The sequence below is a fragment of the Cyrtonyx montezumae genome, unplaced genomic scaffold, assembly GCF_038088225.1.
Source record: "Cyrtonyx montezumae isolate F1298 unplaced genomic scaffold, pur_monq_1.0 scaffold_32, whole genome shotgun sequence".
Taxonomy (NCBI): Eukaryota; Metazoa; Chordata; class Aves; order Galliformes; family Odontophoridae; genus Cyrtonyx; species Cyrtonyx montezumae.
The window spans coordinates 3233773-3261224 of NW_027072037.1; the positions used below are offsets into that span (position 1 = coordinate 3233773).

Here is a 27452-nt window from a genome sequence, read left to right on the forward strand (position 1 = left end):
ATATATACATGCATACACATCCACACTAGATTAATATTGGCAAGCACTGCACTCTACCAATGGAAACCGCAAAGAAACATTCACATATCTGGGGATTCTGATGTAATAGGGCTGAGGTTTTGCATTCCAGGACAGCATTGCTAGCCTCAAATCAAAATCAGAGCTGTCATTCAGAACCCAGTGTTACGAATGTTATTGCAGCCCAGCGGGTGGGGTGAGGGAAAAGCGGGGGGTGGAGGAGGAGGGAGCGAGGAGAAAGATGCTGAATTGGTTGGTTTCTTTGGAGTTCATTCCTGAGTTCAGATGATGAAAGGCAGCATGAGCCAGGATGGAGCAAGCGTTTTAACCCTTTTCAGGCAGATATGTTCAGTAATCTTCGCATTAAGACACGTGCCTCAGCTACAGAATGAAGGAAAACATCTCAAACTCTAATGGAAAGCTGAGGGTTTCTAGGCCGGGCTCTAAAATACAGAGGGCCAAGGCAGCTAACTGCAGGATTAATGGCTGTGAGCTCTCTTGTGATCAGGACCATTTCTGATGGGATTTTGGCAAGCTAAAGTTGTGTCTGTATTGGATAGCCATAGTCATAGGGTGCTTTAGATTAAAACAGCAAAAAACACAAATGAAAGTGATTTCTTGTCACACCCCTGAGTCAAAATATGCCCTCCCCATGTTTTCAGTGGGAAGCTGACACTCCACCAGCCTGGCCATCAGTCCATCAGCAATAGTATGTCTCAGCCATACAACTAAACATTGATATTCCAGCAAACATCTCAGGTCAGTGCGCATTATATCTGAGCAAAAACTGTAAAGTCATCTCTGGATTTGGCTGAGTTTGTAAGGCGCTTTGGGTTCCTTTGGGATGAAAATGCTGAAAATGAAAATGCAAAGCTCCCATCTTCATCACTATTCCATTGCAAAAATCGCAGCTCCCCCCAGCCATTAGGAAAGAGAAATTCCACTTTCTAAGCTGCTCTAATGTCCAAAAGATGACATCAGGTGTGATTACCCAGAGTTTTCCCAAGCCCAGAGATCTGCACCCCAACAGGTACAATAACCAGAATCTCTCTACTGCTACAGTGGATGTGTTACGATGCAGGAGGACGCGTTCTAATGTGACGCTATTTTTTCCATCATTTGTACTGCAGGAGGTCTTTGATCGCCTCTATTTGATTTATACTGTTGGATACTCCATCTCTCTGGGATCCCTCACAGTTGCTGTCCTTATCCTGGGATACTTCAGGTAGGCGGCTCTGTTTTTACCTAAGCGAGTTGTCGCTGGACTAGAGAAGCCTTGGGCTTTCCTAAAGGATAAAATTGGGATGGTGTGTGCTATTTGAGCCAGCCACAAAGGGTTGCATCTGTGCTTTGGGCTGTGTCAGTGCCACTTAGGTCAAATTTCTGGGGGATGAGGGGAGGGATGTTTGAACTTCTTCCCCTTGTCTGCAGTGGACTTTTCTAGACTGGATTAATAACAAAAGGGAAGGGAAACACCTCCAGGAAGAGACTTGTCTCACTTGGAATACCACATAGAGTTTTCTGTTCCTAATTGTCCTTAGAGTTGGATGGGTAATTTTTAGGTGGTTAAGGATTCATAAGGGAAATGCCACTCTAAACCCAAACATTATTAAAAGAAGGAGTGGTTGGAGGGAACCCTGGATGTATACAAGTCTTGAATAGAGTCCTCCAGTCTCCTCATTCTGCTCCTATACCTAGGGAGCTAGAAATGACCACTTGCTCTTCTGCCTGCCCTTTCCACTGTCCCTAAATATTGAACCTGCACCATCCCAGCCATTGAGCTGTCTTTTGCATGTTTTTTACTGCCATCGTGACCAGAGGCAGGATGAAAAGTCTCATTAACAGAGACTTTTGGATGCCCTATCCCTTGAGGTACTCGAGGCCAGGCTGGTTGGGGCCTTGGGCAACGTGATCCCGTGCCTGCATTAGTGGCTGGCAACCCTGCCTGCAGCAGGCCGTTGGAGCTGGGTGATCTTAGAGGTTTCTTTCAACACAAACTATTCTATGATTCTATGGTTCACAGCAAAAATATGTCCTCAGGGCACCCATATCTGGTGAGCAGGTAGAGCAGGGCCCTGACCATTAGAGCCCAGAGCCACAAACTCCACATTTTCCTTCCTTTGGCTGTCATTTCTCGTAGCAGACAGCAGGACTGAGACAGCAGCTGCTAAGGAAAGTTCTCCATGCAACAGAAAGCCATGTGGTGTGTGCAGATGAACCTGGCAGCTACCACCATGCAAGCATAGGCTAGACCCTGGGGGCATGCCACCTGGTACAAAATGAATGCCCTTTGGTTTTGTAAGTGTTCAGACCTCTCTAGTGAGGAAAAGGAGGCTGAAAGGGTTTGCTTGGATAGCAGAGCATCCCAGTGCCTGAGTCTGTGAAACACACAAGGTAAAGGGTCTGCAGACCCCTCCTGGAGGCATGATCCCAAAACCCAACTATACCCCACAAAGGCCACCAACCTCCTGCCCTCTCAGCCCTTTCTCCTTTCTCCCATTTTCTGCACAACATTGGCAGGACTGATAAAATATTTGATGTCCATATATGCATGAGTGCTCCTAGCTTCAAAAGACATCACTTTGTCACCTCCCAGCCCAAACTAGATAGGTGGAGAATCTTTGCTCCAAGGATCAGTGAAGCAGCAGCCAGACTTCATTCCTGCTTAGATATAATCCAGAGTTTCTGGATTTGAAACTACATTTCAAATGAAGAGAGCAAAACCCATCTTCACTTATACCTCAGCAATTCCACTTGGCTTAATTTGGACTATAATGGTACAGGAAACAACAGTTAGCTCTCCCCAAAGAGGAAAGAACATGTCTCTTATTAGTGCAATCATATTTGTCTTTCTGACTTTAGAACTGGGGATTTAAGAGGGTAAAAATCCATTCACCAGTTTGTGCTCACGTCTTCTCCCCAAAGGCAATATCACTGTTTCTAAAACACACCTTATGGATCTGTGTTCAGTTCATGTCTTACCATCCAGCTTTTCCCCCAAAAGGATCTTAAAGCGCTTTACAATCAGCATTTGTGGGGTTATTCACCTGCAGCTGCAATGCAGCCATTCCTGGGGTGGAGCCCCAAAGCTGTACAGCATGTCCACCAGTGGATAATGTCTCCAATGGCAATCAGAAGAAACAGCCCAGCACAACACAGATGCTAAGCCCGGGATGGAATTTGGCATGGGCACCAAAATAAGCAGTTTACACTACAAGAAACTGCAAGGTTCTTATTGTCCACAAGCTCTGTAGTATTTGTAGCCCATTTCCTCTGCACGGAATGCAGATAGATAAGTGTGAAGTTTTTAAATGCAGATTTAACTCCTATCAGAAGAATGGAGTTCTTGGAGGAGTCACCTGTGAAAGGGACAGAGATACATGCTTTAGTTTCAGTGAGAGCCATGCACATATCCTGCCTGATGCCTGTATATCTGGGAAAACAGCTATGTGACTGATGGCAGATGCACTGAACACTGCACATACTGCACACAGGGATGCTCATGCCCTGCACACTGCACAACCCATGCTGGCTCACTGCATCCTGTATCTGTAGACTCATGGAACGCAGCCCACTGCATGCATCCTCACCACCTGGGCTCAATAGAAGCAAAATACATCTTTGTTTCTTGCTGAAGGTTCCTAGTGAGAAACAAGAGCTTTGCCCATCCCTGGAGGTGCTCGTGGCCAGTTTGGATGGCCTGATCTAGTGGGGAGCAACCAGCCCACAAGCAGGGGGATGGAACTGGATGGACTTCAACATCCCTTCCAACCCAACCGTTGTATGGTTCTCTGATTTTATGGAATGAGTACGGGTACCATGTTGTCCTAACACAAAGTCAATGGTATGGGGCTCTCCAGAAGCAGAGGTGACCCTCAATCTGTCTGACAGATAGGCTTAACCCCCTCCAACCCCTCTCTTTCCTCCATGCCAGGCGTTTGCACTGCACTAGAAACTACATCCACATGCACCTGTTCGTCTCCTTCATGCTGAGAGCCGTGAGCATCTTCGTGAAGGACGCGGTCTTGTACTCTGGGTCAGCTTTGGAGGAGATGGAGCGGATCTCTGAGGAAGACCTGAAATCCATTACTGAAGCACCTCCAGCAGATAAGTCACAGTTTGTGAGTATTGCCACAGCAGCCTCATAGCTCTGTCCTTCCTGCCCAACACCTCACCCCTTTCAATGAGAGGTTGGACCTCACCCATTTTTACTGCAGTGGGTTTTTATCTTCCACTTGGGAGATCCTCTCTGTATGGGCCATAGAGGCAATACTGTGTGCTGTTACATCTGTACCATCAGACTAATATTCAGGGCATAGCACAGGTTGCCAAGAGGTGGTGGATGCCCCATCCCTGGAGACACTCAAGGTCAGGCTGGATGGGGTTCTGAGCACCTGATAGAGCTCTGGGTGTCCCTGTTCATTGCAGGGAACTTGCACTAGATGGCCTTTAAGGGTCCCTCCAACTCAAATGATTTTATGATTCTTGGTGTCTTGGAAGACTTTTGACCCTAATTCCAGGGCTGGAGTGGAGATATCTTGTGAGGAAAAAAGTCAGTAGTGGATATCTCACCTCCCTCTAACTTTGCATCAAACCACAACTGGTAGATCTTGTTACAATTTTTCACTTCCATCTCTGATAAGATTTTGAAAGGAGTCAGTGGAGGATTTGCCCACAATCACAAGAGAAAGGGTAGGATTCGTCTGCATAAAAGCAGACATCTGCAAATGACACATCTTCAGTCATTCTTTTCACCTCAGGTTCCCTCTGTGGTCAAAAGAAATCAGATCAACGCAAACAGAAAAGAGCATGATTCATCACATCCCACAGTAAAAACTTAAGTGAGGTTGGGTGAACTTGACTCCAGAAGTACTTGTGTATCTTTACTGCACAGAAGGCTCAGATGGAGATATCTGCATTGTCCATGTGGTTGTTAGAATCAAGCTTATCCTCAGATTTCAAAGTAGTCCCCACCTGCTGAAACTATCTACTCCTCTCATCTCTGGTCTCACCATAGACCTCCCTTGACTTATCCTTGCTATCCACAAACTGCTGGATGCTGCAGATGTAGGGGAGATGTCTATTAAGATCACATATTAACTTTAATGCACAAAAATAATTAAAAAGAAATTGGAGCTAGCTCAAACACACTAGTAGAGCATCTCCACCAGTGGGGTGTTGCCACCCACAACACAAGCTTTTTGTGTGTGTGTTCTTTTGGCTTCGTAAGTGCATTTCACAGCCCATGCTATTACCAGGGACCTGGCTACAAGCAGCCCTATTGTCTGGTGTTTGTTCAGTGGCAATAATCACAGCAGTTGTCTCGCAGCAGACAGCACTAACTGTTTCTCCAAAGACAGCTGTCATGCCACAGACCCCTCCAGAGATCTGTGCCTGTTGACTCTGTGTAAGGATGCACACCTTATTTTGGAAACAGACAACTGAGATAAGCTTCTGTGACTTGCACCAGGTCACCCAGCCCAAGGTGATTTGTCCACTCCTTTATTAACGTGGCTAAGAGTCATAGGAAAAGGATAAAGCACAGAAACGCTAGGAGGTGGGTGAGCCTCTCATCTCTAGGCTTGAGGGAGAGTATCATGTATCCACCCACATATATCCAGGCCATTCTACACCTCTTTGCTCACCTAGAATCATAGAATCATCAAATATCCCAAGTTGGAAGGGACCCACAAGGATCACTGAGTCCAGCTCCTGGCTCCACATAGGACTACCCATAAATCAGACCATATGTCTGAGAATGTCATCTAGATACTTCTTGAGGACATGATATTGAGGACCTGGTGTCAAACTGAGGAGAAGTTTTCTTCTCAACTGTTCATCCCTTCCTGCACTAATGCCTCTCCTTGTAAAAACTCTGCAGGAGAATGTTCTGATTTATTTCTTCCTTTCTCCTTGTTTCTCAGCCCATCTTGGCAAATATGGGTTTATGTAGAGCAAGAATTTCACACCGTTTCTAGCATAACCCGGCTTTCTGTGGTCATTGCAGGTGGGTTGTAAAGTAGCAGTTACCTTCTTCCTCTACTTCCTGGCAACCAATTACTACTGGATTCTGGTGGAAGGGCTCTATCTCCACAGCCTCATCTTCATGGCTTTTTTCTCAGAGAAGAAGTATCTTTGGGGATTCACATTATTTGGCTGGGGTAAGTAGATATGATGGCTCTTGCAAGGACGTGTGAGCTCTGTCATGAAACTTTTGTCACTTCTAAATTGTGGTATTCACACATCCTTCCAGAATCTCTGGAAGGATCACTCTGGGCTTGGAGACACGTTACCATCTTTTCAGAGCAGCAAATGCATGCATGTGAACTGCTTTTAGTGCACTCTCTGAGTTAGCCCCAGCTCTGCCAAGTGCCTCCAAGAGCTGGAGGGGTTGGAAAGTTGTATGAAACTGTGAGCATCTGCTCCCAACAGCAGAGCTCAGCTCCAGTTTCCTACCTCTGATCTCAGGGGCTGTAAAAATCTCCTGAGGTTTTGCGTATGCTGGAACACCAGTGGAAGCCTGCAGTTTGTAGGGAAAACTTTTTTTCCTTTTAACCCAGACATCTTTTCATGGAGGAAGGAGAAAGGGTTGGGATGTGGGTGCAGACGGGATGCTCATTAGTGGAAGGCATTGTGGGGCACAGGCATTTCAGATGAGAATGCAATTTTTGTTCACTTCTGGCATAAGCTTTGGCTTGCAAGGAGTTACGAGGTGTGGGTAGGCTGAGGACAATAAAAACAGTGCCCACCATTGTCTGAAGCATGCAGACTGGAAGGGAGAACAGGAAACACTAAATGATCCTGAAGGACATAGCTACAAATGATGGAGTGTGAGTCTTCAGTGGAGCTTACAGCAGGAACAGCCTTCTCAGAGATACCCATGGTTACCTCTGAACTATATGACCCTAGGCCACTTACCAGTTTCAGGTCCAAAATGCATCTGGCCACATCCTGACTACATTTTAGGACCATCCCCTTTCCAGGGCTTGACTTCTTACAGAAGAAAACCCAAGCTTTTGTGTGCTGAATGAACCATGGCATACCTAAAAATTTGGGCAAACCAGGGCATAGGTATCCACAGTCTGTGAATGTATGAAGAAAGGATGAATGTGTAACATGAAGAAATATTAGGAAGGGCTCCAAGGAATTAATGGCAGGTTGCTATTTAGCTTTGGCACCATACATAACAGTGGAGATCCAAGCAAGCCAGATGATGGTGCAAATCTGAGTTTAGGGAGAATGGCACTTTTTGGCTCAGTGAGTTGGACTAGATGACTTTTAAAGGTCCCTTCCAACTCAAATGATTGTGTGAACATGCAAGTGATTCACCAGCCTGCAAGACTTTCTTCAACCTTTTTCCTTCCTCAAAAGCTCCTTGCTAACCTCATATTCATATGCCAGAAGCAACCAGTGCTGCCTTATAGTAAAGATGGGAGTCATTCCAGAGTGAGCATCCATCTCTCAGACAAAGCTGAGTCTGTAGGTTTGTGGGGCAATAAATAAATAGAGAGATTTGGGAGATAGGAGATTTCTTAACTCATCTGCTCTGAGACAGAAAATACTCTTTTTTAAGACAAAACAAGCAAACAGACAAAACCCCACACCCTCTTCCAAACCTTCAAGCTACGTAAAATTTACTTCTCATAAAATGTCACTGCACAGTACGGAGAAGACTTGGAGATGCAGTTCCCCAGAGCAAGCTCTGGAAGAGGGGGAAGCAGCTGGAAAATAATGCCATATGTTTAACGAGAAAAACCAACTTGATGCTGCTCATAACGCAGCCAAAAAAACAGTCTAACAGGCATGGGTTCCTCTCATTAATTCTTCCAACCACTGCCAGAGTATAATCATTTTATCAGGGCGACCACAAAGCTGAAGTCACACCTGTCACAACACCAATCATCTGTGTGCTTCCAAAAGTTTGAGGTTGCTTCATTTAAATTCCTCTGGAATGAGAACATACGATCCCTCCCGTCGCATTTGTTTTTGCTTTGTTTTGATTAGCATGATAATGTACACACACACACCCGCACAGACGTACTGCTTTGATAGCTTTTGGGCACTGGAAAGGACAACCCAATCCAAGAGCCACTGGAGTCAGTGGAAAAACTCCAGTTCCCTGCAGCGGGCACTGGATCCTGCCCATACCACAGCAGTGAAGGACAGGGAATCAGCAATAAATAATCATGACATTACACATAGGTATAGAAAGGACATTTTCCCCCAAAACTGGATTTCTTTTTTCCTCCTTGTACAACAATAAACAAGGGAGGATTTATCCTGCTTGGAAATTTCCAAGGTGAGGGGAAGAGAAGATCGCCCTACAACAGCTTATTTCCAGTCTACAGAAGAAACCAGAACAAAAGTTGGTCTTTGAAGCCAGGCCCAAAGGTTTCAGTTGGATCTTTTCGGTTCATGTCCTCACTGGCATAGAGGAGCACAGCTTCATGGAAGTCAGCAGCACCCTTCCTGCAGTTGCAAAGGGGGCACCGATGGCAGAAAGGAATGTGTTTCTTGCCAGCACCCAACAAAAACAAACAAACAAATAAATAAATAATGGCATTATGGGAAACAATAAATTCTCCAGCAGTCTTCAAGTTCCATGCAGCTGTTTTATGAAGGAAGTCTAAGAAGCATGACCAATAGCCAGAAAACCCAAGCTGATTCCACTGGCATTTTTCCTTCACACCACGTTAATTCCTCCGGCTGGAATGCACCGACTTTCAGCTACAGCACAAGTGAGTGTTGCAGGGAGACCTGAACAAGACCAACAGATCCATGTGTTATTGTTAGAGGTGCTCAGGTCTGAAAAATCATGATCATGGAATCACTGAAGTTGGAGAAGACTTCTAAGATCACCAAGTCCAACCCCAGCTCATCCCCAGCATGCCCACTGACTACTGTGTCCCTTCAGGGCCACATCTCCACATCTTTGACTACCTCCAGAGCTGGTGACTCCACCACTGCCCTGGGCAGCCTGTGCCAGCATATTACCACTCTTTCTGAGAATAAGTTTATCCTAATACCCAACCTGAAACATGATGGGAAGCCCTACGCATTTATCTCCACAGAAATAATCCTTGCCTGAAAGTATCCAACAAAGCAAGATGCATATGAAAGTGTTGTTGATCTAGTTTGATATGAGGACTTTGAGAGACTTTGAGAAGACTTTGAAAGAGAGTAACTGAGAAAACACTCCCTGTAACTCAAGAAGGTTGTCAAATAGCAGGGAACAGAGACCAGATTTCTCCAGACTTGCATAAAGTCTTTATTCATAAGCTTCCCTCTCCCAGCAGACACTTTGCATCTGCCTCTCTTACTTGCACCTTTGACACATGCACCACTTACCTCTGTGCCAGAAGATACGTGCATGGTGAGCATGCAAGAAATGTGGCTGGGGTGGCCGCTAGACTTTGTCTAGCTTGAGGTTTGCATATTTTCTATCTGATGGGTAGATCTTAGTACCATAGGATCATGTAGGTTGGAAAATACCCATAAGAACCCCAAGTCTAATTGTCCACCCAATGCTACCAGTCCATACCCCTAAGCACCACGTCCACACATCCCTTAAATACCACCAGGGATGGCAACTCCATCACTCCCCTGGGCAGCCTTTTCCATATCTGACTATATAGCACCTGCATTGTACACACTGTGTGTGTTGACTGGAAATGCACAGCGCATACAATGTGGATTCTGTAGAAGTCACTCACGGCATGGCCGCCCAGTCATGCACGCGGTGTCTGTAGGCATGGGGAGGATGCACGTGCACCCATCTGCTCCTGCATCTGTCAGCACACACAGCCAGGAAGGAGGTCACGAGCTTTTGGAAGACATGCTGTCCTTCCCTTGGAGGTTTGGCCAAATGGATTTAAGCACAAGTCTTCCTTGCAGAGCTGTATCCTCATGGGCACTTGCTTGAGTCTGACTTGGAAGTGTGCTCAGTCCTGGTGTTCTGGTTGATGGTTCTCCTATCTATGGGTTTAGCAGCAGAGATGGCCCATCTCAGGGTATTGCTCTCACATGGAGACACTTAAGAGTTAGTGATCCCCCTCTGAAAGTAAGAGAATTTCTGGTGGGAAAGATGAGCCTTCTGACTCTGCCATCTTATGATCTGGATTACCATTGTGGAAAAAAGTGGTTGAATTCAAGAAATCACCTGGTGGCCCAAAATCCACATGTAAAGAGAACCTAGAATCATTGAAATAGAATCACTAAGGTTAGAAAAGACCTCTAAGATCACCAAGTGCAACCCACCCCACCCCACCATGCCCACTGACCATGTCCCCAAGTGCCACATGTCCACGGTTCTGAAACCCCTCCAGGAATGGTGACTCCACTACTAAAAACATCATCTACAAACAGGATAAAGAGAGGACTCATTCCACTTTCTGTAAATGTAAGAATATTTATGATCACAATATAATAGAGTCACGTTTGAGATGCACAAAGGTAAACGTAGCAATAAAAACGGTGCCAGCATATTTTATTGTTGCTAGGAACCTGGAACACAACACAGGATTTTAGGAATGGGAACGGTGTCCTTTCTGAAGTACAGGACAGACTAGGGAGGAACAAGTATGTGTCCAGTGCATCCAATCTCCGAAACAATCCATCTTTCATATTTAGAGCATCGCCATAAGGGGTGAACACTGCAGTCTCACAGGCGGGCAGCAAAACTCTGAGCACAGCCAGCTGATGGAAATGAAGATACCACCAATGTTATCAGCAAAGTCACAGACATCCAAGCCTTTGGTAGCTCAGCCAGGATTTCGGTGCACGCATGTAGTTTTCATAGAAAGATTCTTAACAGTGTCAAGGAAATAGATGGTGCTTGTTAGAATAAATCATCCCCTTCCCCAAGCCCTCCTCTTCAGCGTGCTCACAGGTTCCCAGTGCAATAGGTGAAGTATTTTCTTTCCATCACAGGGGATGGTAAAGCAGGGTGCATTCCTTATAAATGTATCTTTGTAGGCAGCGCTGCTGCACTGGACCTGAGTGAGGCTCTGTGTTTAATTATTTACGCTTTCTTATATTACCGTAGCATTTAAAGGTTCCAACCAAGATAACAGCCCCGTTGTCCACGTGTACAGGAGACAGGCGTCCCTGCCACACACCCCAGCTCAGGAAAGCGTCCGTGGTCAGGAAAGTCTTTAAGCACTCTAATGAGACTTAAGTGCATGCTGAAAGTTAAGCGTGTGCCTCTGCACGCCGAGCCCCGATGAGCTTAGGCTGCAAACAGCATATTTACAGTCAGCGGTGATAAATGTCGCCTTTATTTATTTTTTAATTTTTATTTTTTTTTCCCCCACCTGAAAGGGGTTATTCTTCTGGAATTTGTGGAAGCTACTGTGGATTTGATCCTGCCTTTTAAGGGAAGCCAGTAGGGGACTCAGTTGTACAAATAAAGCAGAACTGGACCCTAAAAAAATAAATAGAAGATTACATTTGGATATTGGCAATTCTTTTACTTTTTGCAGGGAAAAGATGATGCCCAGGGTAACTGTGCTAAAAAGAGGATGGTTCCTTTGGGAGTTAACCTTGGGCTAGAGTATTTTGCAAGTATTACTCTGAATTCCAGCATTTGTCTGCTTTATACAGCAAGTTTCTCATACTTCGTAAAGCTTTTAAACCATCCAGGCCAGTAAAAATCAAAATGGAGTAAAGAAAATTAGATGAGAGTCAGGACCTATGAAAGAGCCCTTGAACATTTCATTCAAAGCAAAACAAAATAAGAATAAAGCAAATCACCTCCAGAATTTCTTCCTTCAGCTGATGGCTACCTCTTACTGCTCTGGTCGGTATATCAGTCAGGCACTGTCTTGATGACCACTGAAAAATATTTATTAATTATTATCCATAGAGCAGAGGGCAGTGCAGTTTTTACACTGGTTCTGTCAGGGATCATAGGTGAGTTTGCCCTATGCCACATCTATTCCTGTAAATCAAATGGGACGAGATTTGTCTTGTAGCCTTTTGGTACCACACAGCTCACACCTGTTCAGCTCTGCTCTCCATCCCCAGAAGGGAAGGCTTGAGCCTTGCAGAGGGTTTTTTGGGATGGCTATGAACAGGGAAAGATACCAAGGGTATGCTCAAACCTTATTTTGTTGCTGCCTGGAAGGTGTTCAGGATTCAATGCAGCATTTTGGTGTATGCAAGGTCATTTCTGGTGTGATACATTTCAATCTTGATTCCAGACCCACCTTCCCCTGAAGTCACAGCAAAGGAACAAATGTGTTTGGAAAGACGTGTCCTATGAAACCCATTTCTGCTTCAAATTGAACAAGTTGGCTAGAGCAGTCAGGCATGTTCAAGTCCTACAGCCTGTGTCTCTGTAAGGCAGAGCCAGAGCGTGGCACAGGAAATTGGTGATTCATACTGACAAATCCACCTCAGGCCCGGCCCAGGTGGGCATCTCTAGACATAAACCAGAAAGTTGCCTAAATCAAGACCATCCATGGTGGGCAGCTTGGGAAAGCAAGCTGCTCTGTTTTGAGAGGCAGGAGACTTCAGCAGGGTGGACATGTCCAGACCATGCAATTTGGCCTCCATAAAATACTCCCTTCCTGTGGCTGGTTTACCATTATAATGCCTGGATTACAGGAGATCTAGAAGACCAAGATCATGGAATCATAGAAACATGGAATCGTTAAAGTTGGGAAAGACCACTACGATCATCTAGTCCAACCATCAACCCATCTCCACGGTGCCACACTGAGTGACAGAGATCATGCATTCCTTGTCCACATTAGGCCTGAACATTTAAAAACTCCTTCTACCATCCCCTATCCCTCTCCACTTGATCTTAGGCTAATCGAGACTGCAGCTCCAAACTGATCCCATTGATCTGTGTTTCTTTGCAGGACTCCCTGCTGTATTTGTTACAGCGTGGGCCAGCGTGAGAGCCACTCTAGCTGACACAGAGTAAGTCCAGTTGGATTTTCTTTTCTCTCCCTTTGTGAAGTCTTTGTGGGGTTTTCAGCATAGGTGACTTTGAGGGTGAATCGAAAGGGAAAAAGAAAGAACTAGGCAAAGCCAGAATCAATTGCCGCCATGAAGTTTGGAAACTGTTGAGTTAGAAAACTGATATGGTTAACGTGGGCGCAACTTTCCTGGCTTCACAGAATTTTAAAGAATTGGGTGAATGTGAACACCTGCAGACGTTATCCGTGGGGTTGAAGGAAACTCTTTCACAGCTAGGCTGAGACAGGAATGGCCTGAATCATGAATGACCTGCAGAGCATGGTAGAATTGAGTCATTCACTTCTCCTTCCAGTAGAGGAACTGGAAAGCATTGCATGAAGCTGGGAGGTAGGAGGCTCAGCACAGTCAGAGGAGGTGAATCTGTAACTTCTTGCTGCAGGAGATGTGGATGCCAACGTGGATTTAGGACTAAGAAGGATTTGTAAAACTCATGGAAGATAAATTCCTCCAGACGTATTAAGCACTCAGTAATATACTGACACAGGAAGTCATCCTGAACTGCAGATTGTTGGAAGAATATTCTGGAATAGTGATTATTCTCTAGTCCAGTTAACCTTAAGTATGAACTTCTGACCACTTTCAGAAAAAATATACCAAATTAACTGTTTCTTTGGTCCTACACAAACACCCCAAGGCCCCATTTTCTTCCATTAAGTTGAAGAAAGCACCCATAGCATCCAACCCTCAAGGCTCAGCATAACCACCTTTGACCCCAGTACCACACAGCTCGGGGTTGACCACACAACAGGTTTCATCCACGCCGAACAGGGCATCAAAATTTGAGGAGACCACAGACAACTTTTCATATGGCTTTGCCTAAGATGAAACTGCTTTCCAAAGGGGAAAATCCTAAGCTGCAGGCTTGGAAAGACTTGGTAGAACAGCAACTGAACTATGACGCATCTGCATTGGCACAGTCTCGTCCTCATACAACCTTTCAGTCAGCACCGGTGGTTTTTCTGCCCCCGTCTCTCACTTTCCTTGAATAGTTGCCTGGGCAGAGTTTGGCCCATGAAATGAAAACTGCAGCTGCCATCTGGGGGCTGTCTGGCTCAGATAAAGAAAAGCCTGTGGCACTCCTCTCTCTGTGGTTGGAGAGAATTCAAACAGAGTAATTAACACCAAGTGACCTTATTCCATGGCTGCTGGAAATGCCTGGGAGGAAATAGTGTCCAGCCCCTCCGTCAGCAGATGGAAGACCATAGGTGTATGTCCATGCCATCAACAGCTTGCCCTTTCAGTCTTCATTTGGATAAGGGCTAGAGACAAAGAGAAGATAAAGGCTTTTGTGTAGAAGGGGTCTCACTATGAAAGCAAGGCTGAAGGAAGTGCACAGAATCTGAATGTGAAAAAAACAGAATTCTCCATACCACCATGTATTTGGCAGGACTGATCCCCAAGGAAAGGTGTTCAGGATTATTCTGAGGGGTGGGATTAGGCCATTTCAGCCAGTGCAAATCCCATCTTAGTCCCCTTTGCTTTTGTAGAAACCAAATTGTTTTCAATGCATGTTTTGCTCCTAAGAAAATGAAGAAGTGGGAAAGAGTGGGTCCTGCCCATAGGGCAGGCCCTATAGAAAGAGCTGTTCCACCGTATAGACAGTACAGCTTTAAGTAAACTTAACAGGAGCTTCAGTTTTGAAAGGTGTGACAGCAGAAAGGGGGCTACTTTGAAGGGTTACTGGTAGGCCTTTCCAACCCAACAGGCTTTGGAGAAACCTCATAATTCCAGGGAGGATTTACCCAAGGAGACACTGTATCTGTTGGTCTTTGTAACCTATGGTTTCCTGATGGGATGTCAATCTCTTCTCAGGTGCTGGGACTTGAGTGCTGGCAATTTAAAATGGATTATTCAGGTGCCCATCCTGGCAGCTATTGTGGTGAGTACTGACTCTAATTACTCTCTTCAAGTATTCTTGCCAGGCACCTGCAATGGGAAGCACTGTGACAATCTGCATGAGGAGAAGCTAGATGGTCGTTATGTGTTTGTTTTGAGTAGAGTCCGAATTAGCTTAAGAACCTGCTTTCAGTTTTCAAGCATTACTCTCTTTCTTCTCCCTGTCTTTCTCTATGCTCCTCTATTACTCCATTTCTGATAGTTATATAAGTGCAAGCCAAAGAGCTTTTCCACACTTGTGTGTCCTAACTCCCCTTTACAAACAACCATGAGTAGCTGAATGGAGTCAGTGAGAATCTCTCTATAGTCTTCAGTGGGTTTTGCATCAATCTCTGTGTACTTTGCTCTGACTCAAAAATCAGAAGGCTTTGGAGTATGATCAGTGTGGGTGAGAAGAAAACCAGCCCATCTGCAAATATACAGCAGGACAGTTTCAGAATATGATCATATGTGTGATGAGGTGAGCTGCATTGAACTTGAGGGGGATTTTTTTTTCTTCATAATTTCCTTTTGGTAGAAATTCTCCACCTGGCTCTAGCAATCAATTCTGCACCTTGGAAGAAACGAGTCACCAAGACCACATCGTGGTCATTGGAAATGAAATAGTAGGTTGGAGAAGTTCAGATAGTTCAACTAGATGAATGCCAGCAACCTCATTGCATTTAATTTAAAGCCCAATTAGCAGAGGAGAAAGAGCTCGATTGAGGCTTGTCCTTGTAAAAATAATGTTCCTCCACGAGGCTCTGCTGTGCTTGTACCCTGGCTATATGCAAATGCAGCTATTTATCATGCAGAAATATTCTGTGGGTTGTTTCTGTTTAATTTCTGTGGGTTCATATTGTTCACTTGGCTGCTTTTTCAATTCCCACACTGGCTAGTCATATGTTGCTGGACTAAGTTATGCATTTTCTGGATGTACTTGCAGAGAATTTAAAGGCTGAGGGGCTTGAAATCCCTTCCCTCTATTGCTAGCTTTAATGCTATTTATTTGTCTGGATTTCTTTTAAAACTTAGCACATGATTCGGGAATAGTCAAAGGAGTTTTCCTCCTGACTATGATAAGGTCAAGTATCTCCAGTTTAGTGGACATATGCAGAACAAGATCCCACTGTTGAGTGTTTGAAGCTAGAAAAAGTCATACAAGAAATAAAGCTTGGCTTTTTTTTTTTTTTTCAGACATTGGTTTCCAATGAAAATGAATTATATGCCTGTAGGCCATGTGCTTCTCTGCCCATGGTCTACCCATCCCTCTCTCAAAACCTTTATGCTAGTCTGTAAATTCTAACCAAATGGGATTGCATAGATGTTAAATTCCCACAAACCTCATGAAAACAGTCAAATAGATACAGGAGAGAGAAATTCTACTAATGCCCCTTCAAGGAAAAGGGCGTAATGTGACCTTACTCCTTTTTAACACAAAGGAGAGCTGTTTGAAATGAACTTGCACCTCGTTAAAGGAGAAGGAATCCAACCACAGAAGACAAAGCCATAGCAAACCAGGCCGTGTTCATTCAGCTGTTCAGGGAACTACTTGTTTTAACAGTGAGAATAATTAACCATTGGAACTACTTCCCATGGTTGTGGTAGGATCTCCGTCATGGAAACACTGAAGCCCAGATCTGCTGTAGCTCAAACCAAAATGAATACAAGGAGGTCTTGTGGGCTGTATTTTGCAGGAGATCGAACTAGAGGTCCACAATAATCCCTTCTGGTGTAGAACTATGAGCCTGTGTGTGGCATGGTAATTTGTTTCCTTGAAATGCTGCTGTACTGTTATCTGAGAAGTCAGTTGACTGCTGTGAACCTCCAGAGATGCCCATAGGCCCAGCAATATGCAGCCATATAGGTGCTTACACAATGGTTCTGCATGTGGCCTCACTTAGTCACCAAGAATGAATGTGAGTGGGGCAACAGCAGGCACAATCCTGGCCTCGGTGAAACTAAACTCCAGGGACAGACAAAAAAACAGGAATCCTTCCAAAATCTCCCTATTTCTTGCATCTAACAAGCATCAGTGTAACCATGAGACATTATCTTTTCCTGCACTGCTCACCACGAGCGTGGACTGGGTTAGCCAGGTTCAGCATTTGAGCAGAGATGTGCTAGCAAACATATCATTTTCTGCATATTTTTGCTGTCCCTACTGTTCTTATCTGGTCCACACTAAACACTCCTCCATAAAGTTATATTGCCCATCTGTGTTCTTGATCTATCACATCTAGTTATGCCTACTACTCTGTGTCTTCTACGTGATGCGTTTTCCTCAGTCTTCTTTATTTCTGTGCATGGAAACATGGAAAAACATCTTTCTAAAGCTTCTCTCAGCCTAAGGCAACCTTCATCTTGGGTTGACTGCAAGGGACAAGTATAACTGAATTTCACTCTTCTCCCTGGACACCGAACTCAGACTGAGAAGTTTATACGGTCATTAAAACTGCCCACACAGAGTTGTAAGCCAGCTTCATGCAAAAGACAGCTCAGGCTGGATGGTTCAGATGTCAGTGTTTTCATTTGGGATGCCTACACTTTCATGGAGAAAGCCACTACTCTCTCTTGAAACCCTTTGGATTAAACATAGCTGAAGTAATCTCACCCATCAACTACTGAGTCTTTCCTGGGGAGTTCATCTCTTGCATAGGAGAAGATCTTCCAGCTCATACACAACACAATCACAGGATCACTGTGTATCACAGCCCTTTGACTCATCTGGGGGAGACACTGAATGGACAACATGAGCATTGACTGAATCTCTCTTATATTTTGTTGTTGTTTCTTTTTCTTCCTCTTCCAGGTAAATTTTATTCTTTTTATCAATATAATCAGAGTCCTAGCAACCAAGCTACGGGAAACAAATGCAGGGAGGTGTGACTCACGACAACAGTACAGGTGAGTCACATACCCTCCTCATGCTTTGGGTCAAAGTCCCTGCTTCCCCACTTGACTACAGAGGGAGCCCAGTGTGTCTGGTTCAGCTGAAGACACTGTAGACACCCAAAACAAGGCAAGAAGAATGTCATCTGTGTAATGCAGAATGAATCACCACCCATTTAAACCTCCCCTAAGCTTCTCCAGTCCAACCCACGGGACTTGTCTTGTAGTACAGAGAGGAGTTCAGTCCATCCAGCCAGTTAGGAAGTGACTATGCTGGCCTGAAACAAAGAGTGCAAAAATAAAAGCATTGTGTATGCTGTTGATACCCCTAAAACATTTACTGTTTTATTTATTTTTGCCGATTTCCCTCCTGTGTTTTGCAAAACATGGTCTGTTTGTTAAACCTGCCTTTCCCTGGGTGCTTCCTGAGACTTTGCTGGAAATCTGGCCTTTCCCCATTTGTTTTGTTTTCCTTTGTCCTGCCAGCCCTATTCTCTTGATAATTTAGGATATTTGTAGCATAGTCAAAAAAGGAAAAGAAGATTGCTGAGCCACCTCAGCTGCTTGAGAGCTCCTGAGGCTTCTCATCATCTCTTGAGCTGACAGACAAGCAGGACACATGCTGAGGGGGAAGAAGAGAGTGATTTGGGCTGCAAACCATGAGGTCATTGCTACCGTCTCACTCTCCAAACACAAGATGTTTCATCTGAAGCAGGAATGAGATTTGGCTGGAAAATCTCTCTCCATTTTCCTTTGCTGCCCTGTCAGAGCTCTGATTTATCTATTTATTTATTTATCCCTGGCTGAAGCTTGCTATTAATTATGGTTTGGATGAGGCCTGCTCCTTAATGTTTTACATTCCCTCAGTGGTTTCCAGTGGCTGGACAGAGATGGTACCAGGGCTTTCTGGTAGTGATGTCTGCCCCTCTCAATAACTGCCTGCACTCGATGACTTGTTGTAACTCTTGGCAGCAGGCTTAATCCTTCAATTAGCATCACTTCCAGGCAAGGCTGGTTCCCTCAGGAGCAAACCCAGCCAAGTACTCAGGGCTACGCTGTAGCTCACTCCTACCCCTTGCTGTTGGTCTTGTGCTGAGATGGACTTCTTCAAACAGGAGCTAACCAGGGAACCACAGACTCATAGAATCATTGAGTTGGAAGGGAACTTTTAAGACTGTTTGTTCCATCTCCCCTGTAATGATCAGGGACGGCCACAGCTCCATCAGATGCTCAGAGCCCCGTCCAGCCTAACCTTGAATGTCCCCAGGAACTGGGCATCCACCACCTCTCTGAGATGCTGCAATCCAAAATGCCTCCTAAGAGTGAAGATCTCCTCCTTACCTCCTACTGCACCAACCTCTTCTTACTAACCACGATCCTGCTCCTAGGGGCACTTCTTTCCCTATCATTGCACAGAAGGCACCAACCCAGGGTGGACCTTTATGTCTTGCTTCAATAAGCAGACAGAATTGCAGAATTACAGAAAGGCTGAAGTCAGCAGGGCTCCATGGAGATCATGTGGTCCAACTCTCCTGCCAAACAGGTCCACCTGGAGTCAGTGGTCTAGGTCCATATCACTCCTCCACCTTCTTTCCATGTTCCTGACCCAAAATAGTGGATCCTCTGAGTGTGACAAAGAAGTCTTGGTGCCTTCATCTCCAGTACCTACATCAGGCATCACAGGGGGATATGTGTGTAGAAAGGAAGATGTGCTGGAGGATGGACAGGGTTTTGTCACACATCATAAGAGAAGAAACAACTGGAGATGACTCAATGCTTTTGCAAATGTAAGATATACTTAGGACTAGCCAAGGGTACATGTTAAGCCAGAATGAAATCATACATGTCAGACACCCAAGGTACGAGAAGGATTGGCCTGGTGGGAGTTTCATTCCATCCACTGACTCCGTGTCTTTCTCTTTCCTTGTTGCTACAGGAAGCTGCTGAAATCTACCCTCGTCCTTATGCCTCTGTTTGGCGTTCACTATATTGTTTTCATGGCTATGCCATACACAGACGTGTCAGGGATTCTTTGGCAAGTTCAAATGCACTATGAAATGCTGTTCAACTCTTTCCAGGTAACTGTTAACTGTGTCGTAGCTGTTAAACTACGGACACAAACTGTGAGAAATTCATCACAGACAAGAGGGAAATGAGAGTGCAAAATGTTCTCTTTGGAAACAGGGTTGTGTTTACAGTATGCCAAATTTCATTCACAAGATCGTTTGACAATATTTTAGCAGTAGGTATGTTTTATATTTGCAAAACGGAGGGTAAAAAGGGTTAGTGTGCTGCTGTTGAAAGATAACTTGCCCCACAATATCCATGTAGATCCAGGCTAGACATAAGCTGGTAGAGATCCAGAGACATGTTGTTTCAAATTTGTTCCAATTTACTTATCCCAAGCTGTCTTTCAGCCCTGTGAATTCATTCCTCAGTTCTAGGTTTGAGCAATATGCAGTTCATTTACAGGACTGGTCCTACATAAAGCACAACAGGAGGGATATGTAACTATCTGCAAGCAGAGTTGTGTTGCACAGTCACTATATCCCTTTCCCTGAGAGACTAACTTTTGGCTTACATTCTACTACCTATCATCACAGTCAACTGGTGTGAATAATGAAAGGTGAACAGTGGGTCTGACCAGATGAAAGTTTAGAGAAACTGTAAAGGAGATGGGGACAATGCTTGCATTCATGCACCTCCATAATTCCTTCTGGGTGCAAAATAACCACCAACCCCACCAAGATCTGGACAAAATATTGGCCAACAAAAAAATTGGCCTTTCTCACGTCTGAGTTCTTTTGCTGGTCCCCCTCAGCCAGTTTGGCCCTACCCACTTCAGCCAAGGCTAGAAGAGCCATACCAGAGCCATCTCCTGCCCTACAGCAGGATCAGCTACATGAGAAACACTGAAAATGTGTATCCAGAATGCTCATACACACCTCCAGTGATGGAGACCTTACTGCTTTCCCACTGCCTCAAAAGCTTTGCAGATGATCAGCACAGGGGAAGGTTAGAATGACCCAGGGGATGTATGCAGTCTACATACTTTGTCAGTAGTCAGCAGGAAAATGGCTATTCTGTCTGCCTCTCACACCCTACTGAACGATGCAAGCTTTCCTACCCATATTATATGCAAAAAGCTATGAACATCATTGATTTCAGAGAAACACAGGAATGCTTATCAGGGTACAGACACTCAGATGCAGCAAGATTAACATTAATGTGTTATTTCTTCTTCATTCTAGGGATTTTTCGTTGCCATCATATACTGTTTTTGCAATGGAGAGGTAAGAGTCATAAGCTTCTTAATTTTGTCTTAACTTTGTTCAGCTAGTTCCAAATGTGGATGGTAAGGTGGATGCACATCGTTGTACCCTGCTTATTCTAGAGATGCAGCCCTAGTTTGCACTCACTGAAAGATCTGTCCATCTACATGGAAAGTTCATACATTCCTTTTGGTCATATAAGACATACAGATCAATCTGCATCAATTAATGAACTACTGGAAGTAGCTAATGGGGGAAAAAAAGTGTGGTTATTTTTTCTTTTCCCAGCACAAGGGCTGTTTAGTGCCTCTTAATACCAGAGCTGTGTCAGAAATAAAAGTGGATTGATAGAATAGCTGTCTAATCATCAAGCTCTTTTGTTAGGCCAAGCTTTGTTGAACTTTTTATTCTGTTTCAGGCAGTGAGCTTTAATTTTCAGATTGTTTCTGAGCTGTCTTTGTTTCCTTTAATTCCCTCTGGCTATTTAATAAAAACTTAGCTGATCAGTGAATGCACACTGGAAAGATCATAATTATGTTCTTTGGAGAAATGTGAGGTTGCTATAGCCAAAGGTCATGGATTCAAAGGTGAAATGCAACCACAGATATGTTCCTTATGTCCTGCAGCATAAACCCAAGATATTCCTTCTAATTTCACCCCCCAGAGAGTTCCCATCCATGTGGATATTGCCTCCTTCTGATGACTCTCTTATTCCTTTTCCTTCCACTCATGCTTTTTTTCCCCCTTGTCTCACAGGTCCAAGCAGAAATAAAGAAGTCATGGAGCAGGTGGACATTAGCACTTGATTTTAAAAGGAAAGCACGAAGTGGGAGCACAACCTACAGTTATGGACCAATGGTTTCCCACACCAGCATCACAAATGTAGCCACGAGAGGGGCACTTGCCCTTCATCTCAATACAAGACTTATACCAGGGACCCTCAATGGACACCGAAATTTACCAGGTTATGTAAAAAATGGCTCTATTTCTGAAAACTCTATGCCTTCTTCTGGACCAGAGCAGTACATCAAAGATGAGGAGTACCTGAATGGCTCTGGGCTTTACGATGGAGACAGACCCACTGTACTTGTAGAAGAAGAAAGAGAGACAGTGATGTAAAGAGAAGAAGAAACACAAGGATGTAAAAGGTTCCTGGAGAGCATTTAGTGGGCAAAAGAATATCAGGCCACACAACGGGTGCCAAGGGTTTCCATGCCTTTTCTCTGTTCTATGGAACGAGAGGTTAAGTTATATGGAAAAGAAAAAAAAAGTAAGCCACCAATGTGGCCAGCAATTGATCACACACATATATTCAGTGATCTAAGTCTCCCCAGCGTTCAGGGAGGCAGGGCTATCCACGGGCCTTGCTACCTGCTGAATAACAGAGGTGCTGAGAGTTTGTGGGGACGGTTGCCCAGCAGCACATGGTCCTTTCACTTCTCAGCGAGCTTGGCCATCCAAGAAGGATGGGAATCTCACCCAGTAAAGGAAGAGTCTTGGCAGGAAGTGAACACTGCCATCTTCTTGCAAGGGTACAAGCCACACCAGGCATCAGTGTCTTCGGTTTGATTTGCTCTTTCCTTTTGAAATCTGTTTGCTAACACACACGAGAATGACCAAGGCCCCTCGGGTACCATAGCTGGCCATTCTTGCAGCCAGATTCTCAACATGGACAGCTTGGTACAACTTAGGACATGTTGCATGCCCTTGGGCATTCTCACTCCTTGATAAAAATCTCCTCTGAGATGGGCAGGGTTAACAACTCATGGTTGCTGAATGGGGTGAAGGCAGAAAACTGTATTCTTCTTTCCCTGACCTGAATATCACAGCAAGACAGAAATCAGTGCAATTCTAGGATGGGAAATGTGGTTATCAGAATGTGTGACATTTTCATGTTTCCAGATACAGCAGTGGAGATGGATCCACTCTGCCTGCTCCTAGGCAGGTTGAGGTGGGGAAGGGTATTTGTGGATCTTCAGCTTATGTGCCTGTGTGTGTGTGTGTGTGGCTCAGAAGGTTGCTATCTCAGCCTCCCTCTTTGTGGATGCTCATGGGAACAGACCTCAGTAATGTTCTTAATGTTCCAAATTTCTTCTCATTCTTCCCTCTGAATTACTTGTTTCTCACTAATGCAAATGCTCATGAGGAGAAACACAAGATGCTGGATGCAAACCTACCGTCATGGGGTCCAAGGGCAAACTCTGCCAGGCAAAAGCACAAAGATGGCTCATGGGCAGTCACCTTCTGAGCATCTTCTTTCTTTCCCATTCTTAGTGATCAGGTCATTCAAATGAGTCTCACACACACTTATAGACATCTGACCAGAATCTTATCTGTTGTGATGAAATATAATTTCAACCAAAGTCACGGACTTTGCCTAGGGACACTTAGAAGATGAAATGTTATTGAGGCTGAGGCTGCCTGAGAAGGGAAGAGCACAAGAAAATTTAGGTTAGATGTTAGGAAGAAAATCTTTAAGCAGAGAGTGGAGAGGCACTGGCACAGGCTGCCTAGGGAAGCTGTAGATGCCTCATCCCCAGAGGTGCTCAAGGCCAGGCTGGATGGGGCAGTCTAATCTGGTGGGGGGCAACCACGGTAGGGGTTGTAACTGGATTGGCTTTAAAGGTCCCTTCCAACCCAACCATTCTATGATTCTATGAAATGTTTGATTCCTACCAGAGAGGGGGACTGGAATAGTTTGTCAGTTGCTGGTGGTTTTGGCAAGGTTGTTCCTGGATCTTCTCTTCTGTCCATCGTCGTGTCACTATTCCTTTGCTGCAGTCTGAAAGTCAGCCCCTCATGATGCTTTCACTTCCTCTGGGCAAGTTTCTGGAAGCTGAAGTATTTTTTACTCCACCTGGCCGTTAGTGAAATGGAGTAGAGAACAGTAATTGAAGCAGTTTGCAAAGTCCTTTAGGATGCAGGTAGGGCCTATGGAATTTCTTAGTGTCTATGCTGATTTTTTAGGTATGTCTGCTATGGTGTACTGACCAGGACTTCTGAAATGCATCCAGTCACTTCACACTGCAACTTCTGAGTATGTATTAAGGGCTAAATTCCTTAAAATTCTGAAAGTCAGGATGAGCCTAGAGATCTTGCCTCTGTATTCTGTGTCCCACACCTTCTTTAGGTAACCTCTCAGGCTGAATCTCAGTGTAGTAACGAACCTCCTCCACTTGATATCTCTGGATTTTGGATTCAGGATTGGTAGGGAATGTAGTGGCTGAGAGGCAATCCTCTGCAAGGAACTGAAGCACCTCTCAAACAGCTGCAGACCTACATCAGCCAGTCTTTAAAAGCCAGTGTTTACTTGTGATATTTGGGTTTTTACTTTGTTTTGTATCATTAGAATAACTCAAAACTCCTCATAACCATTTACCACCAAATGGCAGCGATTGCATCGTCAGGTTTTCAAAGCATAATCATTTTTTTTATGTTCTCTTGTTCTTGTTGCTACTATGAGCAATAATAACAATGCTAACATTAGTATTACAGAGAGGTTAAGTAATCTTGCAAGAGGAGTCAGCTCTAGTGAAAGTTTGGCATGGAGAGCTCTGCAAAAATCTGGGTCAGCCCCACGACGCTCGCTGCTTGCCTTTTCCTTGCAGACATTGGCACAGCCTCAGGAGGGAATCAAAGGGGGAGAAGTTCTTACCAGAGTGTGTACAGCTGTTATTCAGCATCCCGTGTGGCTGAGCTGCCAATGAGAGAGAAACACATTGATATGCTGGCTCTGGTTTTCTGCCCTTCCAAAAGTACGTTGTGTTTATATCTTGCCAAGTAGATGCAGTGACCTTCCTTATTTTCCCACTCAGAGGAATTACTTGGTATCATTTCACTGGTGGGACAAAGCAAAAAAGACATACAAAATTAAAGCCACCAACAAAACACCAAAAACACTGGTGACTCACTGTTTATTTGTGTTTCTTACAGAGAACTCGAGACTAATAATGTTTGACAATCATTTAGCAAAGTTCAAGGAATTAGCAAAGCCCATGAATCTAGTTATAAACAAATACGACACCCCTCATAAACAGAAATGCATTCATCACTAGATTGTTGAGAATAAATGCTTAAAAAACTGGTGTTAAATGTAGACAAAAATTACGTGCATGAGGAATGTGCAAGGGAAGAAATCTTTTGTTGATCTCTTCAAATACAAACATGTAATGGAGCCTTTTTCCTTGGTGTACATGTTCATGAAAAAAAATATCTAGATATAAAGGAAAATGCCTATACCAAAGCAGGGGAATACTTCTGCCTTTAAAGTCTTGGTAGAATGTGTGTTTGTCAAAGTCTGTTTCTGTCCTTCCTGTTCTGGTTGCAGACTGCACTACTGACAGAGTGTATAGGCTGTGCTGTATTAGCCAGGGACCCTAGGATATCCTCCGCTGGTTCTTTGAGAGGAAGGGATCCGACCTGTGGTGTATTGAAACAGAGAAGAAACTGCAAATTACAGTCTTCCCTGGAAGGGCAGAGAGCCAAAATGTTTAGATATGGAACGTGGTCACCTTCACATTTCTCCATCACCAGAAGATGCAGGCACTTGCAAGGACAGGGCTTTGAGCCGTCCCTGTTCTTTACAGGGGAGCTGGACTAGATCACCTCTAGGGGTCCCTTCCAACTCAACTGATTCTACAGTCTATGAGTGTATGACAATTCCCATGCAAAGGTCTGATCCTCCACGGGGTGACAGTTCCTATCCTATCTGATTTACACATGGGCAGGAAGACTTCCTCAAGCTCACTTCTAGTGGAGGCAAAGGCTCGATGGACCTGGTGGCCTCTATTTCACCACCTTTTCTTCCTCCATGGTGTCATCTTTGTGTCTTTTTCTTCCCTTCCTGAAAACCAGCTGCCAAAATGCACGACTGGATGCCAGTGAGATGCTGGGCTTGGGCAGGGAATATCCCTCTCTGGCAGGTTCATCTTGTGGTACCCAGCCCTCCACCTCTTCTATCCCACCCGTAGCAGCTCAGTCTGCTAATAATCCCAAGTCCATTCTACTTGGAGTACCTCTTTTCTGAATAGACATAAAAATATAACGTTTCTTGGACTCCCATTTAAATATGACTTTTGGCAGCTCATCATCATCTCTACTTTGCCTGCATTTGTGCAGACAAGTGTTTTTACACCTTCTATGAACTGCTTTGTCTTAATTCAGATGAGATCATGTCTTGTCCCCTTCCTCACCGTTCCTCAACTCTGCTCCATCTTGTCTGATACACATTAGAGCCAAATCAGTCAACAGAGTTCTCCCAGAAATTGAACAGTTCAGACAGGGACTGGCTTCCTTTATTTGTTTATGGGCATTTGGCAGGAAGCAGCAGAAAAACACAGAGCTGGTAAGAATTTTCCATTTTTTAAAGACTGAAAATACACTAAGCATGAAGATCTCCAGTTTTTATTCCTTTTATTGTTTGGATGAATTCAGTGACTCTCTTAAGTTTTGAAACTTCTGAGCCTGATCTTTCAAAAAGTTAAGGCACCCCAGTGGGTTTTGTTTTCTTGTTTTTTCACTGGCTGATATTTCTGCATAACTTCCACCTAGAATTCATTGGCAGCTTCAAGTAAGATTACTGATAACAAGGAAATCTTCAACTCATCTGTATCTCTCACTCTCTTCAGTGTCTCTTTCACTCGAGATAGGACTGCATGAATTAAGAGAAAGCACTTTAAGAGTTGACCTTCAAGGGAGAGGTTGCATGAGCCTGTGAAGTCCTTTCATATGCAGTGTTGCTTCTTATACAACTGTGCATTTTTCTGCCTATTGCTACCCATGAGTTTGCTAAAGCCCAGTCTGTGCCTTCTCATAGAGAGCTATGCAGAAGATCTCTTTCTGGCTTTATCTGAATTTTGTGACATTTTGCCCAATAGAGGAAGCAAAAGGAAAATGATCCAGGTCAGCATTTTCCAGTCTTTGGGGTTAAGGGTTTGGTGTGTGCCTCCTCAGCCGTGTAGCCTGTGTCACAAATGGGCACTGCTCTGGTGGATGCAAGCTGTAAATTGTTCAGCTTGCCAGGAAGATTTATTTTCAGGTCATGGGCAGATTAAGGAAGGTCTTCACCATGCCACTTTCACACTAAAAGCACCTGCTAGAGGAGAAATTGTGTTGTACTCTCAGGCAAGTCTAGGGAAATTGATGTATTTATTTATTTTTAATATAATGAAGCAGATTTTCTGCTTGATTTTTTTCTTCTTATTATTTTTACATCCATTGCTGACGGGTTGCCACATTCTGCAGCATAAATAAAGGACATATATGATATTCCTGGAGAGCTACAGAGGTGTTCAGGCATCCAGTGTGTCTCTCCAGACAGAGTAGATTTTATATCCCATTCCTCTAGGGTGTCTTGAAATGAGAAAAATATTAAAATGAAAAGGAAATGAGTTTGCGAAAGACCCTATA

General features: G+C 44.3%; 1 protein-coding gene across 1 annotated transcript in view; it reads left to right on the forward strand.

Moving 5' to 3' along the window:
- The window catches only part of PTH1R (parathyroid hormone 1 receptor), a 107017-nt gene extending 81802 nt beyond the window's left edge, over positions 1-25215 (forward strand). Inside the window, exons 5-13 of the mRNA XM_065744856.1 lie at positions 1149-1243; positions 3953-4139; positions 6026-6179; positions 12885-12945; positions 14818-14884; positions 17693-17787; positions 19709-19850; positions 21024-21065; positions 21801-25215. Coding sequence (XP_065600928.1) covers positions 1149-1243; positions 3953-4139; positions 6026-6179; positions 12885-12945; positions 14818-14884; positions 17693-17787; positions 19709-19850; positions 21024-21065; positions 21801-22163 — 1206 coding nt within the window. The 3' untranslated portion in view covers positions 22164-25215. The remainder of the gene's footprint in view (positions 1-1148; positions 1244-3952; positions 4140-6025; positions 6180-12884; positions 12946-14817; positions 14885-17692; positions 17788-19708; positions 19851-21023; positions 21066-21800) is intronic.
- Positions 25216-27452: the final 2237 nt, after the last annotated feature.